The sequence below is a fragment of the Pimephales promelas genome, chromosome 8 (assembly GCF_988280905.1).
Source record: "Pimephales promelas chromosome 8, fPimPro1.hap1.1, whole genome shotgun sequence".
NCBI classification, from domain to species: domain Eukaryota; kingdom Metazoa; phylum Chordata; class Actinopteri; order Cypriniformes; family Leuciscidae; genus Pimephales; species Pimephales promelas.
This window is the reverse complement of record NC_142776.1, coordinates 12,796,921-12,812,767: the sequence shown is the minus strand read 5'-3', so window position 1 is coordinate 12,812,767 and position 15,847 is coordinate 12,796,921. Positions and strand designations below refer to the sequence as shown.

The 15,847-nt window shown below is 37.4% G+C and overlaps 2 protein-coding genes across 6 annotated transcripts in view; one reads left to right on the top strand and one right to left on the bottom strand.

Moving 5' to 3' along the window:
- Window positions 1-640: 640 nt before the first annotated feature.
- On the bottom strand, window positions 641-11,399 carry thumpd3 (THUMP domain containing 3). Of its 4 annotated transcripts, none has more exons than XM_089133973.1 (10): window positions 11,320-11,399; window positions 10,893-11,072; window positions 9,322-9,399; window positions 6,101-6,538; window positions 5,700-5,830; window positions 2,066-2,135; window positions 1,837-1,952; window positions 1,505-1,633; window positions 1,230-1,353; window positions 641-1,005 (listed from the first exon to the last, which is right to left on the bottom strand). In XM_089133973.1, exons 2-10 carry the CDS (start codon window positions 11,052-11,054, stop codon window positions 817-819), a joined length of 1,437 nt encoding a protein of 478 aa, XP_088990099.1. In that variant the 5' UTR covers window positions 11,055-11,072; window positions 11,320-11,399; the 3' UTR covers window positions 641-816. The 4 variants fall into 4 exon arrangements, with proteins under 4 accessions (XP_088990099.1, XP_088990098.1, XP_088990100.1 ...); XM_089133972.1 differs by having other exon boundaries at window positions 10,893-11,083; window positions 11,320-11,389; XM_089133974.1 differs by having other exon boundaries at window positions 11,194-11,333.
- Window positions 11,400-14,096: 2,697 nt separating this feature from the next.
- The window catches only part of plxnb1b (plexin b1b), a 68,316-nt gene continuing 66,565 nt past the window's right edge, over window positions 14,097-15,847 (top strand). For both annotated transcript variants that reach the window (XM_039655626.2, XM_089133968.1), the window contains exon 1: window positions 14,097-14,411. The gene's annotated coding sequence lies outside the window, so the exon portion shown is untranslated. The remainder of the gene's footprint in view (window positions 14,412-15,847) is intronic.

Sequence of the window (15,847 nt, the reverse complement as noted above, 5' to 3'; positions counted from 1 at the left end):
TTCTGCTATTGTACTTTTTTTTCTTAAATTATGGGGTGAATTTGTTTAAGTGTAGCAGTGAAAACTGCATAAAGTGAACCAGGTGCTAAAACAAAGTTTGCAAAGTTACATTGGGTGTAATTCATTCTTGAATTCGGATGAGGCATTTATGATGCTCTAAGAGTTACATTTTAATTCATCTTTACCCCAGCCAACCATGCTTAGATTAATGAAAGTGCATTCCATTTAAACAATTAAGCGAGAGTGAATTGGTATAAACTCTTTTTGTTGTTTCCATGTGATTATCTTTTGTCAGCAGAATAGCTTTCAAGTTATTCTGTATAAAGCATCTTTATGTTTCTGCTGCTTGGACATAGACTCAGAAATATCATGTGTAAATAGTACAATTTTGTATTTGTTTGTTATTTGTATTTTGTTATTTGTAATCAGTGATAAGACTTCTACTCACTAAAGAATGTACACACACATGATGTAATGGATGTCTGTGTACATGGACCATTACTGGTTTAAAACACCAGTAAAAACTGCAGTTGAAGAAATGAAGACAAAGATGGTAGGCCCAATGCAGTGTGAACAAATGATTTGAAGTTGCAAATAGTAATTGTCTATTTTCACAAAGAAATAAATCACACCTCGAAAATGAACAAACAACTGAACATTTTATTAACATGGAATCAGAACAGCCAAAGACATTGTCTCAGGTCAACTATTTAAGAAAAGAAAAAAAAGCAAACTTTGGGATCATGTTAACTTAACACGCACACACAAAGGCTACAAGGAACGCAAATGGATTTGTGAAATTGTCTTTCAGGCTTCTCACAGACTTGCGTCCTCCATATTCTCTTTTTGTGGTTCTGTTGCTGAATGAGGCTCTGTTGCATCTTCTGAAGTGGTGCCAAAAACTACTGCCGTCCTTTTGAGCACAAAAACGCCAGCATGCAATCCTCCCACATTCACCCAAACAGTGTGCGATTTCCGCCACAGTCCCCCCATCTGCAACATTGCCTGAGAAAGACAGATAAGGTAGGCCATTATGGGGAGAAATATTCTGCGTTAAATACTATGTTAGATTCATAATCTATTTAAACAAAACAAAAACAAAAATAATCTAGATTCCATTTTATTGCTGAATGTTCCATTTCACATGACATTTTCTTTCCTAAATGCTTTTTCATGACCTACATTAAGAACTATAAATTATCATTTTGAAGAACTCAAAGTAGCCACACCTTTGAGAAACACTTTTTATCTTGAGTCAGCAGCACTGCTTTTCCTGTACCCGGTTTACAAACTCGAGCCATTTCTCGAAGACATAAAGGGTATAATTCCCAGTTCTTCTTCTTGGACCCCATTCTTCAAAACATACACAACACAAACAGATTAAATACACAAATGTATTTTAACATACACATATAATTATACTGTAATAGGAGTATTCATTGGAATGATAAATTGGGATAGTTCTAAACTTATAGCAACTGTAACTCCAGATGTCCGTCAGTACCTCTTTCCAAAAGGCATGTCGGTAATGATGATATCCACTGAACTGCTTCTCATGGGTAGATTGCACAAGTCCCACTGAACTATGTCTAAGGGCAGGCCTGATGAGCTACAAATACAACATGAAGTGTCACTGCGAACATTTGAACCGGGAGTCATTTTTGTTGTCATTTATTTTCACACACACAAAAAAGGTGTTTTTGTGGTTTATATATTTGAATGATCTCGTATGAGTTTCAAAATTAAAAATTTGAATAAAAACTTCAGTAGTATACAAATAATACTAAAATAACACTGTTCCAAAAAAGATTGGAAAGTCACTATCAAGAGCCTCACCTTCCTCCATCGTGTGTTCTCTTCAGAATGTGCTTGATATTATTGACCGATCGGCTGACTGCTATGCCATTGTTGTCTCCAGCTAAAAAGAATGAATTCTGCCATTCCATGGCTCCCTGATAAAACAAAGAGCATTTGTTTTTAAAAACAATTCACTCTAACATAGAAATATAATAACTGAAGACAAGACTGCAAATTCATTTAGCAGTTTAGTCTTAATTCAACAAACCTCTAAAGGTATCGCTCCAGTTCCACACATGGGATCAATAATCACATCTGACACCTGTGGCTTGCAAAGTCTGAAAAGTAAAAAAAAAAAAAAAAAACTTTATTGTTTGTTAGTTTTTCTTTAGTGCATTTCTTTCAACCTATAGCCATTTCAAATACACATTGCACATGTTTTCCTGTTTGAGAAGCCGTTTCACATATATGTCACAACAGGGGAGTAAAGATGATCACAACTTCCATTTCATGCAGACTTTAACATCATGGAACCTTTCCATTGCACGAATGGTTCTTTCATTATAGTAGAAAAAATGTATTAAGATTATTAAATTGGTCTTCATTCTAGTTTAATTCTCTTGGTTTGGACAAAAAAAAAAAGAAAAAAAAAAAGAAAATGATACATTTGGTCCTGATTCGTTCCAAACTGCTGGTCCAATGTAGGTAAAGCATAATATCATTACAGGTATAAATTCCTTTTTAATTGATCATTAAATTGTTTAATAATGATTTACACATAGTTTTCAGAGTTCAAGATAAATCTTACTACTGGAAATGCCAGTTTGCTAAGTTTCAAATAATTATTAAACAGCAAGCACAAACTATGCAAAATCTGCAGCCCTTCCTGTGCACTCAGTATCTGGCTTTTATGGCATATATTTTATGACGGAAAATCCCAAACTAAATGCGCTTGTTGTATATGCGTACATATGATGATATTTTTACCAGCTGAGAACTCACAAAGAGCTTTAAAAATGTGTAAAAGAGTCAAAATCATGGCAGGATTTCCTCCGTTGCACACAAACAAAGATCTGCTGCAAGAAGAAGGTGGCTCGGACACCTGTACCGAACTATGATGGACAACGTAGCTTGTAGCTCCTATGATCTGAATAAACATGTATGCTTGAGCATTCTGTCCTTTCTAGGGTCACATCTTGTGACATCATATACCTGTTTTTACTTTTTTTTTTTTAGATGTCTTTGGTCTGTGCTGAATTCATATTTCAGTCAAATCGCACCAAGTTCTTTCGGAAGCGGACCGAGACCCATCTTTTCAGCGTTCTCGGTCCGCTTGTTTGGTGCGCATCAGGGTTCAGATGGCAGCGTTCACACCAAGCGTGCCGCACAAGCCCTCAAAACTGAAGCCAAAACGTCTCAATCAACCCCCTGTGACCGGTCCTAGTATAGCTCATAACCCCCGCCTCCCCATGTTATTCAATGGGACGCGAGACCAACTAAACAATTAAATTACACTTCACATATCCTTTTTCCACAGATAGTTTCTGTCATTTACTGTAGTTTCTATCACGTTGATGTAACTTCAAGTGTTCGTTTTTAAAATAAATGTGTTTTAGTTAGTTATGTGATGATAAAAACGGTGCTCTGACATCATGATTGACAGCTGTGATTGACAGGTTCTCTGTGCGAGGTAGTCACTGAAGCACCAGCGGACTTTTTTTAATAATGTTGATTATGTGGTTAGTAGTTGTATTTACCTTATTTTAACGAGGTTCTGCAATCAGCAGACATCATTGGAGAAGAACGAAGCAGACAGAGGACACTTAATAAAAGTGCGGGGCGTGTGCTTGTGTTTGATTCAGCGAGAATGAGGGCGCGGCCTTGATTTCGCGGCTTTACTTCCTGCTCACGACTGCGCATGACTGGTCCCGAAACACGCAAGTGCGCAGACTCAAGTCCAAGATGTCAGCGTCATATCGAGACACTGTCGGCTTCAGTTCTCTCTGATAGAAAAGAGCGAAGGGGCGTCGTCCATCTTTTTTTACAGTCTATGGTTCACACTTATTCAAATGAACCGCACTAACAGAGCAATCGCACCAGAGTTCATTTTACCAATGTAGGAACCAAACATGCCAAGTCTGAACATACCCTATCCTGACCATCCTACCTTAAAGGAACACTCCGACTTTTTGGGACTTTAGCCTGTTCACCTTATCCCCCAGAGTTAGATAAGTCCATACATACCCTTTTCATCTCCGTGCGTGCTATAAGTATGTTTGACGCACCCACCGCTAGCCTAGCTTAGCACAAAGACTGGATGTGAATGGTTGCAGCTTTCATACTAATCCAAATGAGAGACAAAATAACGCAAACGTTTTCCTATTTACATGTTGTGATTTGTATAGTCACAGAGTGTACAAATAACAAAGTCAAATGAGACACAGATAACTTTTAACCGTATAAAACCTGGGAACTATTCTCTGAAGGCGAAGCACTGCTACTTTGACGGAGTGATAACCGCATCACCGGAGACACGCCGTGGTGAGGAGCAGTGTTTGCTCAGAGTTTGGGTAACAATTTATAAATAGTAAAAGCGTAGTTTACAGTCATGGGTTTTCGCTCTATTGTAAATAGCTGCGACAGTAAACAGGGGAGGTAATACCATGTTTCAAAGAATTCCAACTAAAAATGCTGACTGGATGAAGAAATGGCTAACTTACTTACTCTGAATATTGATCCAAACACACCTAAATAGATTATCAAGGGACATTATGTTTGCTCAGTACATTTCAATGAGGAATGTATATTTTGAAAAAAAATGGAATTTGCCACACGGACCATAATGTGCTGAAGGATACGGCCATCCCATCTATAGCACAGACAGGACAAGTGGATCACCTGCGGCTGAGGTAAGTGTTATGTTTTTAGATGACCTACTGTAACAGTGCCATTAGCCAGATCTAATGTAACGTTAATGACACTATTATATGATTAGGCTATGAATATGTTTTTATCTTGATGCGGCGCGGATGCGCTTGGAAAAAAACGAGCGCGTTGAACTTGCACCATGCGCGCCTAGTAGCCTAAATTTGAAATAACCATGGAAATAACGAACTTGAGCGTGCAAAAGGGTACGATAGGCTGTGAGTTCATTGTGCAAAAACAATTTGTGCTATTACTTTCCCCTTATTCTATCCTATAGTAATGCAATTATACTGTAGGCTATATTATATGCTGTTGAATACATTTGGTTCAGCTAATAAATTGCATTTAAAATATATTGATTCCTGTAATAATAATTATTTATTCATGTTCTGTGATATTTATATATCTGGATGCGTTTTTGGTTGGAATTCAATGAAACATGGTACTGTATTACCTGGTCTCCCCTGTTTATTGTCACAGCTCATACAATAAAGCAAACACCCATGATAAACTATGCTTTTCTATCTAACGTTAGTAATTGCTGACTCTTTACTCCAACACTGAGCGAACACTCTGCTCCTCGTCACGGTGCGTCTCAGGTGATGGTTATCACTCTGCCCAAGTAGCAGTGCTTCGCAAATATAGTATTTATACGGTTAAAGGATGTCTATGTCTCATATGGCCTTGATATTTGTACAGTCTGTGACTATACAAACCACAACATGTAAATAGGAAAACGTTTGCGTTATTTTGTCACTCATTTGGATTAGTATGAAAGCTGCAACCATTCACATCCAGTCTTTGTGCTAAGCTAGGCTAGCGGTGGGTGCGTCAAACAGACTTATAGCACGCACGGAGATGAAAAAGGTAAGTATGGACTTATCTAACTCTGGGGGATAAGGTGAATAGGCTAAAGTCCCAAAATCGGAGTGTTCCTTTAATGATTGGAAGCGATGGTTTACAAGACTGCTGCTTACCTAAGCATGCCATAAGCCAGTGTAGACCGTAGAGTGGTGGGGCCAAAGTGAGTGATGTTTCTCCTATGTAGACTTTCCACTGTGAGAGCAATGCCAATAACAACTTCATTATTGTGGATATTCAACAGCACCTGTAAATAAAAGAGAAACACAAGTACTGTTTGTTGAAATTGCTCTTTGTTTTATTGAATATTTTTATTGTTATTCCTACTTCACACAACACCAAATTGGATATGGTGTAGGCTCCCATTATTCTTTTCTACAGAAGAACAACTTTACACTAATTAAAATAAATGGTGCACTGAGAAGCACTTTCTTTTCTTTCACAACGAAAGCACTTTTGAAAAATATAAGGTACACATAAGAGGTCTACATTTTGTGTTCGAATTTCTGAACCTTACCTCAACATCAAATTTAGTCATATCTGCTTTCCACTGAAAGAACTCCTGCACAGCTCCTCCAAAGTCTCGCGCCGCATCATTTGAGGTGAAGCAGTGTTTGTCTCCGGCTCTGTTGCAGGTCACCCGAAACTTAAGAGGCAGTACCCCTGACTCCTGATCTTCAGAGAGTTTGCCTTCCTCAGAGTCATTTTCTGGCTGAGGAGAAACATCTCTTTGGTTCTCCTTCACCTCTAGAGCCTCAAGATCTTCCCAGAGCTCTTCAGGATCCGACAGGACAGTATCAGTACATAAGGTGCCGCACTGATCTGATTTTGTAGGGTTAGCTCTTTTCCGACGTCCTTTCCTCTTTCTTATAGAATTGTTCAACTTCCACACTTCTAAAGCATTGGTCCAAGGCAGCTTGGCGGCCAGCTCTAGCCAATCCAATTCCACTTCCTCCTGTTAAACCAACATTAAACAATAAATGCCTTCCCATTCTAAAATTATAGGTTACACTTTATTTTAAGGTGTCCTTGTTACAATGTCATTTTACATGTAAGTACCGAGTAATATTAATTAACTACATATACTTACTATAGAGTTAGGATTAATGTTTGATTTAGGGTTAGTTGCATGTACACTGTGTGCAGAATTATTAAGCACATTGATTTTCTGATCATTTTTCCAGGGACATTTGACCAATTCCAAACCACAATAATCTTAATAACTACTTTCAATTTTAAGTGATATATAGTAGTTCAAGAAGGCTGGAAATGATCAGGTGTACACTACATAATTATTAGGCACCTTTTCTTTTACAGATAAAATAAGCCAATAAAGAGAATTAACTTAGCCTGAAAAGTCAAAAATGATTAAATGCTCATGAGAAGGTTGCAATACTAGAAATTGCAATTAAGGCATGAGCATTGGACAGCGAAATGCTCATTGGGTCAGCAGGGTCAGACAAGAAAATGTGGAGAAGACACGTGTTAAATGCAAAAGAATTAAGGTGAAGAATTAAGTGTGAAACCATCAGGAACCCTGCACCACCATTTTCCAGAACTGCAACCTACCTGGAGTCTCTAGAAGTGCAAGTTGTCAGGATCTCAGAGACTTAGGTTAGGTAAAGAATCCTAAACAACGACCCCCTCTTACAGTTTTTCTCGATTGCTTAAACACATTTCTTGAAACTATGCCTCTTATTCTCAAAACAGTAAACACAAATCCATAACGTCTCACCCAGTTTCCCAAACAACCTATTTTCAGGTCAAAATGAAACTCTACATTCAAAACCATTCACTCTTGCTGAAAAAATAAACTTTGCCCTCAGACAGGACACACAAGCCCTCAAAATAACACACACTACAACATAGTCTAACACACTGGTCCAATAAATTCAAAACAACATTTCCAAAACTGGTAAGTTATGTTACTTGTGGTTCCCCTCCTCACAAACTTTTTCACATGACAAAAGACACAACCAATGGATACATTGGCACATTTTTATTCATTCATGTACTACACAGTACCACAAAAAAAAAAAAAAAAAAAAAAAGATTATTCCACCTCAGCCTCCTGCCTTTGGTCTGGGTCAAGCCAATCACATCCACATCACAGGCTATATTAGCCCTAGCCCGGCAGCAGAGGTACAATTCTTTTGCCTGACTCACCCCTGTTTTCCTGTTTTTCTCCCTGAAATTTCTGATGATGGAGGCGAAGGTGAAGTGACTCAAATTAGGCTGTACTCGTTGTCCAGCCTCCCTCATAGTCATGCCATGGACAAGGACATGATCAACTCAAGTGGCTCTAATTTCATCTGAGACTGCTTGTCTCCTCCTGCTTCACCACCATCTCTTCTACCTCATCCTTCACCACGTCCCCCTCTTCCTCCTCCTCTCCCTCCTTCACCATGTCCTCTTCCTCCTCCTCTCCCTCCTTTACCATGTCCTCTTCCTCCTCCTTCACCATGTCCTCTTCCTCCTCCTTCACCACATCCTCCTCTTCCTCTTCACCATATCCTCTTCCTCCTCCTTCACCATGTCCTCTTCCTCCTCCTTCACTACGTCCTCCTCTTCCTCTTCTTCCTCCTCCTTCACCATGTCCTCTTCCTCCTCCTTCACCACGTCCTCCTCTTCCTCCTCCTTCACCATATCCTCTTCCTCCTCCTTCACCACGTCCTCCTCTTCCTCTTCTTCCTCCTCCTTCACCATATCCTCTTCCTCCTCCTTCATCACGTCCTCCTCTTCCTCTTCTTCCTCCTCCTTCACAATATCCTCCTCCTTCATCACGTCCTCCTCTTCCTCCTCCTTCACCACGTCCTCCTCTTCCTCTTCTTCACCATATCCTCTTCCGCTTCCTCCACGTCCTCTTCCTTCATTTCTTTGTGGATCCATTGTTCCAAAACTCAGATGAACTGACTCTGGCACTTTTAGGCATCTTGAAAGTTCTGATTGATGTGTGTTAAATTGTGACTCTCAGTGTTTTCATCTGGGTAATTGTGTGCTAAGTGAGCTGAAACTATGCTGACTTGAGTGAACAATATTGAATGCTAGTGCTTTCTAAATGACCACATGGTCTAGGCAATGAGAAATTAAGGGATTTGTGTGTAGAGTTTTGCAGTGATTGTTCAACAATTCTGATTCATGTGTCAAAACAGGGAATAGTGTTTATAGTTTAGGGAAATGGGTGTGCTTTTTGATAAATGGCATTATGGTTTTGAAATTTTAGTTCAAAAGCCTGGTTATAGTGTTTAAGCAATTGAGAAAAACTGTAATAAAAATCACAAGCTTAAGTGTAGAACCATACAGGAAGACTATTTTTATAGGCTTTATAGACAGGCAGATTAAGAGTGACTCCTGAAGGACCAGCACCACATCCTCTTGTACCACTCTTGTACCGTCCCCTTGAAAGATATGTTTCCAGGTCTCCACTGAATGATTATCAAAGTACTGTAGATCTAACAAATTCATTTTAATTCTATGCTGGGGGAGTTTGACTAAGAAACACATTATTGCAATTACAATATATGGTTTCTTTTCCCCCAAACTTTATGTCATATTGTGTTATTATGAGTTACCAAAAAAACTCTGGCTATTGAACTTAGTTTTACATCAATCATCATATCATTTATTCAACTTTTTATTGGTGCCAGAGGAATGTATGCGAGGTATAATATAAACTTTGGTACTCATTCGGTACTCAACAACTGACAATAACTAAAACTAGTAAAATATTGCACATACCTTTGTGTCTTTGAATTGGTAGTTGTCATATTCTTTTACCACAACAAACAGATTGTCTAGAGACTTCAGGTGATGTACCTTTAGAAATAAATAAATGAAAATTAATAACAAAACAATCTGAAGGTAAATAGACACTGTAAATAGAAGGTGCATGCATATTTCCTCACTATCATGTTTTTTTTTTCTCAAACCAATATGGCTTTTTTCATGAAAAACAACAAAAAAAGACATTTTAAATATTTGTAATGGTCACTGATTTCAATGCAGTTACAACAAAAAGAATCGGAGGAAAAAGAATTCTATTCCTCATAGAATCTGATGTTTATGGCTTTCCGACACCATCGAGCTGCTGAAGTGGGGTGGTCCGAGTGCAAACTGAAGCATATAACTGCTTGTGAACGTGTTTACTACCCACTCTGACACCTCCGGAAGTGCATGCCATGCGCTTGCATAGGGAGAGAGGGGATGTAACGCTCTGTGATGCGTCTAGGGCACCCGCAACCTATTAGAGGGATGATATTGACTGCCTCTGCACAAGTTAGACCACCAGTGTGTGCCAGGGGAACACTTGTGCTGTGCTGAGAGTGAGGAAATGCACATGGCTTACGTGCCGCAAGATGCCGCTCGGGAGCGGGGACCGGGGGCTTAAAATGTGCAAGTGAGAGTGAGTAGGAAAGTTGTCCTGCTGTTGAGACACATTTGTTTTTGTTTTTATTGCAAAGTTTATTGGCAGCAAAACATTCAAACTTTCCCCTCCGTCACCTGCAGCCTGCAAGGGAACAGATTGGTGCAATACAGCGAGGTGAACTCTCTTGTTTGGAGGCTCAACGTCCACGTTGGGTGATGGTTTCCTCCTCAGACCACTCCGGTCAGGAACGAGGCTAGGTTTCAGGGGCGGGCTTTCCCTGGATTTGCACAGCTGGTCTTGGGTACTTCCTTGAGCCAGAGTAAGATGCAGCTTGTGATCTATCTGATGCCTTTGAGTATACTTTTGACTGCATCTGGGCCACAAGGAACTTCTCCAAAAAAGAACCCACAGCATCGCCAAATAGGCCATGGAGGCTCATGGGCACGTCCAGTAGCTGTGCCTTCTTGGAATAACTTAACATTGCTTGCCATGTTATAGAATTGTAGTTCATTCATTCGATATGTTTACTTGTTCTTTGTCTTTTTTTTTTCTTCTTCAAATTCAAATTTTGATTTCCCCATCCCTAGCTGGTTGGTTGGATTCATGACTTGTTAAGTCCCTTTAGGAAAAATGAACGAAGGTGGGGGGGGGGGGGGGGGTGATTGTTTATTAAAAAAACAAAGATTTCTAAAGATTTCTGTCCGTGCTTGATGAAAAACAGCGGTGCAATTCACAACACAGCACTATACGGCATGTCACAACTTTTAGTGGCACATGTTACTGAAAACCGGATGTGCCGCTTAAAAGAGCATGTGCTGATGGCTTCTCTTCTGTAAGATTCCATGCCACTATAATAATAACAACAACACAGCATATGCAAATAACACTTTCTGATCTCAGAGAATCATTGTCGTTACGTGAAACAAACGAGAGGACAACTGACCTTAACAAGTTTATCTGTTGTTATATCAAAATAAATCCTTCCTCTGTTTTTGCTGACTCTAGCAGTGGCATCGAGCTTTTCCTGAACCTCCTCCGCCGCAGTCAGCTCGAATCCCGTCGGAACAGTCGCTCCGATCGTCACAGTCTGATCAAACTCCTGCATTATCAGCCCCCGGTTTTACTGCATTAGAGCTTTAAAAATGTTAATGCCACGAATGTTACTGACACGTCTCATACAGTTTTCCTGATTATATAATTTAAGCCTCAAGAACTTTAAACATCGCCTTGCAGTGTTCACAAACCGTTGAACAAATTCGAGACTTTCGGCTAGTGAGCATTTGAAGGCCGAAACATTTTTGTATACTATATTATTTTATAATACAATAGTAACTCAGGAGAATAGATCTCTACAGTAACCGCACACTCACTGCGAAGTTATCTCTTCTTTCTTCTTGTACTGTTAAATAGCGAATCTCAAACTGAAATAGCGCATTACCGCCACCTAGTGCTACCATCGACCTTCTCCTCCAGACGTTTAAAAAATAGAATTAATTTATAAATCACATTTACTTATAACTATGGGTTGCATAAACTGCAACAAAAAAATACACATTTTTTTAAGTTAAATTTGACTTTAAATCCAGTAGGCAGCCTACAATATACATTATATACATGATCAAATACAAATGACATGCTACAGGAGTGTAGCTAAATCAGTGGAGTGGAGAGTATGGCTGTCTCAATAAACATTTTCAAAACATTTTCCCTCAAGCAATCCATGATGGAAATGTGCTCCACTTCATTTAGTGGGTAAGAAAGCTTATTTTGATGGACCTTTAACCCCTCGATCATGGACCCTTTACACATTTCTGAGGTTCTCAGCATAAATGTCATCATAGTGGGGTACACTTCAATAGTGGTGAATGGAAACTATATATATAGTTATATAGTGGTGAATGGAAACTATTTTATATATATACTCTATATATATATATATATTAGAGGAAAAGTTCCTTTGTGTTGCTTCAAATAGTTTTCTGAAATGTCACGAAGATACTGTAATAGAACACACTGTTGAGTTAAAATGTAGGCTGCATTAAAATGGTTCAAAAATGAAAATATGAAAATCTTTGCTAGATTTATACAGTGTTGATAACTGGAATCGCATCATCACAGTCTCTGAACTTTGAACTTTGAAGTGAACATACTCAAATATATGCTTTAGGCAGAAACTCAATTGTGACAAGTCAGTTGTGCTTAACTTCAACATATGAAGAGATAAACTGAGATGTTCCTAATTGTTTATTACCCATATCATATCATATATCATATCATATCATGTTTATCATAATTTATAGTATTGTAATCAATTGTATTCTCATCAACAGCTCAATACAACTCTATTCTCAAGCCAAAAGGAAAAAAAGTAGAGTGAATCAACTCCATAGTCTGTTCTAAGTGCTTAATCCTGTTCCTGAGATCTACATCTACCTTGCTGCAGAATTATGCTCTAAACCTGTCTGTATTATAAAGTGTTCATGAAAATCTTTATTATCTGGTTCAGGTGTGTTTTATTAGATTAGCAGCTACACTTGCAGAAAGGTAGATCTCCACGAACAGGAGTAAATGCCCTTGGCTTGGTAGTGCATTCTTTCCAAACTCACTGCACGGGTTCCACCAGTAGTGGGCACTAGTGTAACATAAGCTTAAACAGTATTCGAGATAGTGTACATGCAGTACCATCAACAGTGCACATTTTTGATGTCTGTCTGTTTTCATGTCATCAGTTAGAGACTCCAAGACCAAAAATCGTCAACATTACAAACATCCTAATATGGCTGCATCCTGAATATAACAGTCCTTCTTTAGCATTGAACATTTGTCATCTGAGTTCTTTGTCATTTTGGATGGGTTTTATTCAGTTTTGCTGGTTCACTTGTTTTAGTTCAGTTTTCTGTGTTTGAGTTATTTCCTTGGTTTTTCAGTTGTTGATTATGATTGGCACCTGTTCTTTATTTCGATGATTACGGTAGTTTGAGTAATGTTAGCCTATTTAAACCCTGAGTTGTGTGTTGTCCGTTCTCATCTATTACGTTGGTTGTTCTGTTACCTGAGTGTCTTGTTTGTTCTGTTTTAAAATAAATACTGCTGCGCTTAAATTCAGCTCTTTATTTAATAGTGTTTTCAACCAAAGAATGAGGTTTAGTAAGTCTGCATGTCACAGTTATGGGGATATTCAAGTGTATTGTTTAAACTTGTCACAGTGCAGGCAACAAAGAGGAAATATGGATCTTGATGCTGCAGATATAGCAAAACAAAACAAAACATATCATAAAACTCAGAACATGGGAGTGAGAAAAATGAATGTGACAGTTTTGCATGCAATTCAGACTCCACAATGAACATTAAATGGAACAGAGGGCATTAAATACAATGGTAAATGAGGAACCAAACAGGTTCTGAAACTAAACTACGAGCAACAGGAACAAAAAAAAAAAAAAAAAAAAAAACACAATAATGTTCTTTGTTTTTCTATTGCCATTACCATTTTTTTTAAATGTAACAATGCACAAGAATCAAATGACTTACTAAGGTCTCCAAGTGGTCTACATCATAAGCAGCTGTTAATTGATTTGTAAAAAATAATTAGACAATACATGTAATTTGGTAGCAAAACATGGTGTTTTAAATTTTATTGGGTGATGAGTGTGTATTTTGTAAATTATTTTCAACTGATTTTTAGAAGTTGACCTTACAAAATGTTCTCATCTGTTACTGTCTAGTCTACATAAGGACTGATTTGGAATTTAAATAGCAACGTATTTGAAAATCAAAAAGTGTAAATAAAGAATAAATAATTAAAACAACACTTGATCAAAAATATTACTCTATGAGGGTTACAATACATAATATTCTGAAATAAACGAACTAAAACAGTAAAGTATTACACCAGTTTTACAAGCAACTGCTAACATCTTTTTTGAAAAAAAAAGAAAGAAAAGTTTTTACTTTTCTTTTGGAAAAGTCAATCCAAAACACTGTGCAACAAACACAATTCAAAAGTTGGTAACAGAAATTTGAGACAAGACTTGATTAATAATTTACAATCCAAAATAATGCCATCCTGACCAATTAGAAACCACTTCCGGGTCGCCTTTTCTGGAACTAAAGCCAATCGCTAGTTTCCCTTCTAGTGATTCATTTCTACATACGAAACCTTTTCACTTTGAAAAGCTGCCGAAGCGCGATATGCCGATTGTGAAATGGGCCAGTAAATTGCAAAGTACACATTTTTAAATGGATAATTTTAACTACAAAACAAACGACTGACCAGTGCAGAAAAAAAGAATCGGGATGTGATAATCATCATTATTATTGTTTTATTTTTATTTTTTTCTACCGTAAACCGACTAAATCACACAGTGGACAGGTCAGCGTGTTAATTTGCGCTGTTCAAAAGTCGTCCAAGTTGGATAAACTGTTTTTTTCAAACTTAAGAGTAGAGTAACGTGGATAGAAGGTAAGTTATGTTACACATGTTTGCGCTTTAATTATGGTTTTAAATGTTTTACTTAAACAGACTTGTTCATATTGTAAATGTTACTCTATAGAGTAGTGTAAAAAATCATCGTGTTCATCGTGTCGTTATTCATGTTGAAGTGAAAGTGAGATTTGTTTTAAAGTTAACGTTACTCGTTCCGATTATGAACTGGCTTTAAACAAAGTAACGTTAACTACGGTCTTTGGGACATTAAACCAATGGGACTCTTAAATGACTTTAAATCGTTGATAATTTAACTTTTGATTACACAAATAGTGGATGAAAAGTATTGTATGTTCTTCTCTTATCGTAATAGATAAAGGGAGTTCATACATTTAACATTAGCACAGATGCTAAACTGCAGAGTATAAACAGGTGTATTTTAAGTTGGGAGACATTGTAATTAATCTTCATGCTTTGAATGAATGCACCATGTCCTTGAAAATGCAATTTTGATGAGAGTTGTTCTGCTAGATAGGCTAATATGCTATGTAAATGAAGAAGCGAAATGAGATCATAAAAGTATCTATAACATGAATTAAATGTAATTCATTAAGTCATTCGAATTTATTTATTAGCATTTTTGTTTATTATGAGTTGTGTATATATATATATATATATATATATATATATATATATATATATATATATATATATATATATTATATATATATATATATTATATATAAACAATGCATTCCTATGCATCTCTTCTGACATTTTGGAGTTATTTTCGTGTCCAGTGTCTGGACCTTAGGCTATTTGGTGGTTTTCTTCTAAACACAGGGGTCTTTTGTAGTCTTTACACTTGACATAAATCTCAGCTGGTCTGAGGATGTAGATAGTGCTACACAAAGGTGTAAACAGACTCCAATGTTTCATCTTTGTTTTGCTTACTGGAATGGGCAATTATGTGAAAATTGTGAATTTTCAATATTGATAATAAGAAATGATAGAATTTCCGGTCTTTAAAATTCTTTCAATTACTCATTTTCAATTTTCAGTTACTCAACTCACCCTCAAGTCAAGTCACCTTTATTCATATAGCGCTTTTTAGATACAGATTGTTTCAAAGCAGCTTTACAGAGATAACAGGAAAATAATGGAACAAAGTTTGTTTCCAGGGGAAAATAGTGTCACAGTCCAACTTAGGTGAGCTCAGTGAAGTTTATTTTTTGTTGTAAAACAAAAAGCTATTAATTTGGTCAAAATATATATACACATATATATATAGCAGCTCAGGAAAAATCCAGCTTAGTTCAGTTCTCATATAATGGTGTCAATGACGGCAGATCAATAAAATTGTTGAATACTAAATGAAATATCCCCAAATAAGCAAGCCTAAAGCCAATGGTGAAAAAAGGCGAAAAAGGCAAATGGAAAGGAACCAAAACTCCATGAGGTGACAGAACGGA

What these genes read in the sequence shown, in the direction of transcription:
- thumpd3 (XM_089133973.1), bottom strand. Translation starts at nt 11,054, where the DNA reads ATGCAGGAGTTTGATCAGACTGTGACGATCGGAGCGACTGTTCCGACG. An exon ending in CAACAGATAAACTTGTTAAG is followed by an intron (nt 9,400 to 10,892) that starts GTCAGTTGTCCT and finishes TTATTTCTAAAG; the next exon opens with GTACATCACCTGAAGTCTCT. An exon ending in TGACTAAATTTGATGTTGAG is followed by an intron (nt 5,831 to 6,100) that starts GTAAGGTTCAGA and finishes TTTTATTTACAG; the next exon opens with GTGCTGTTGAATATCCACAA.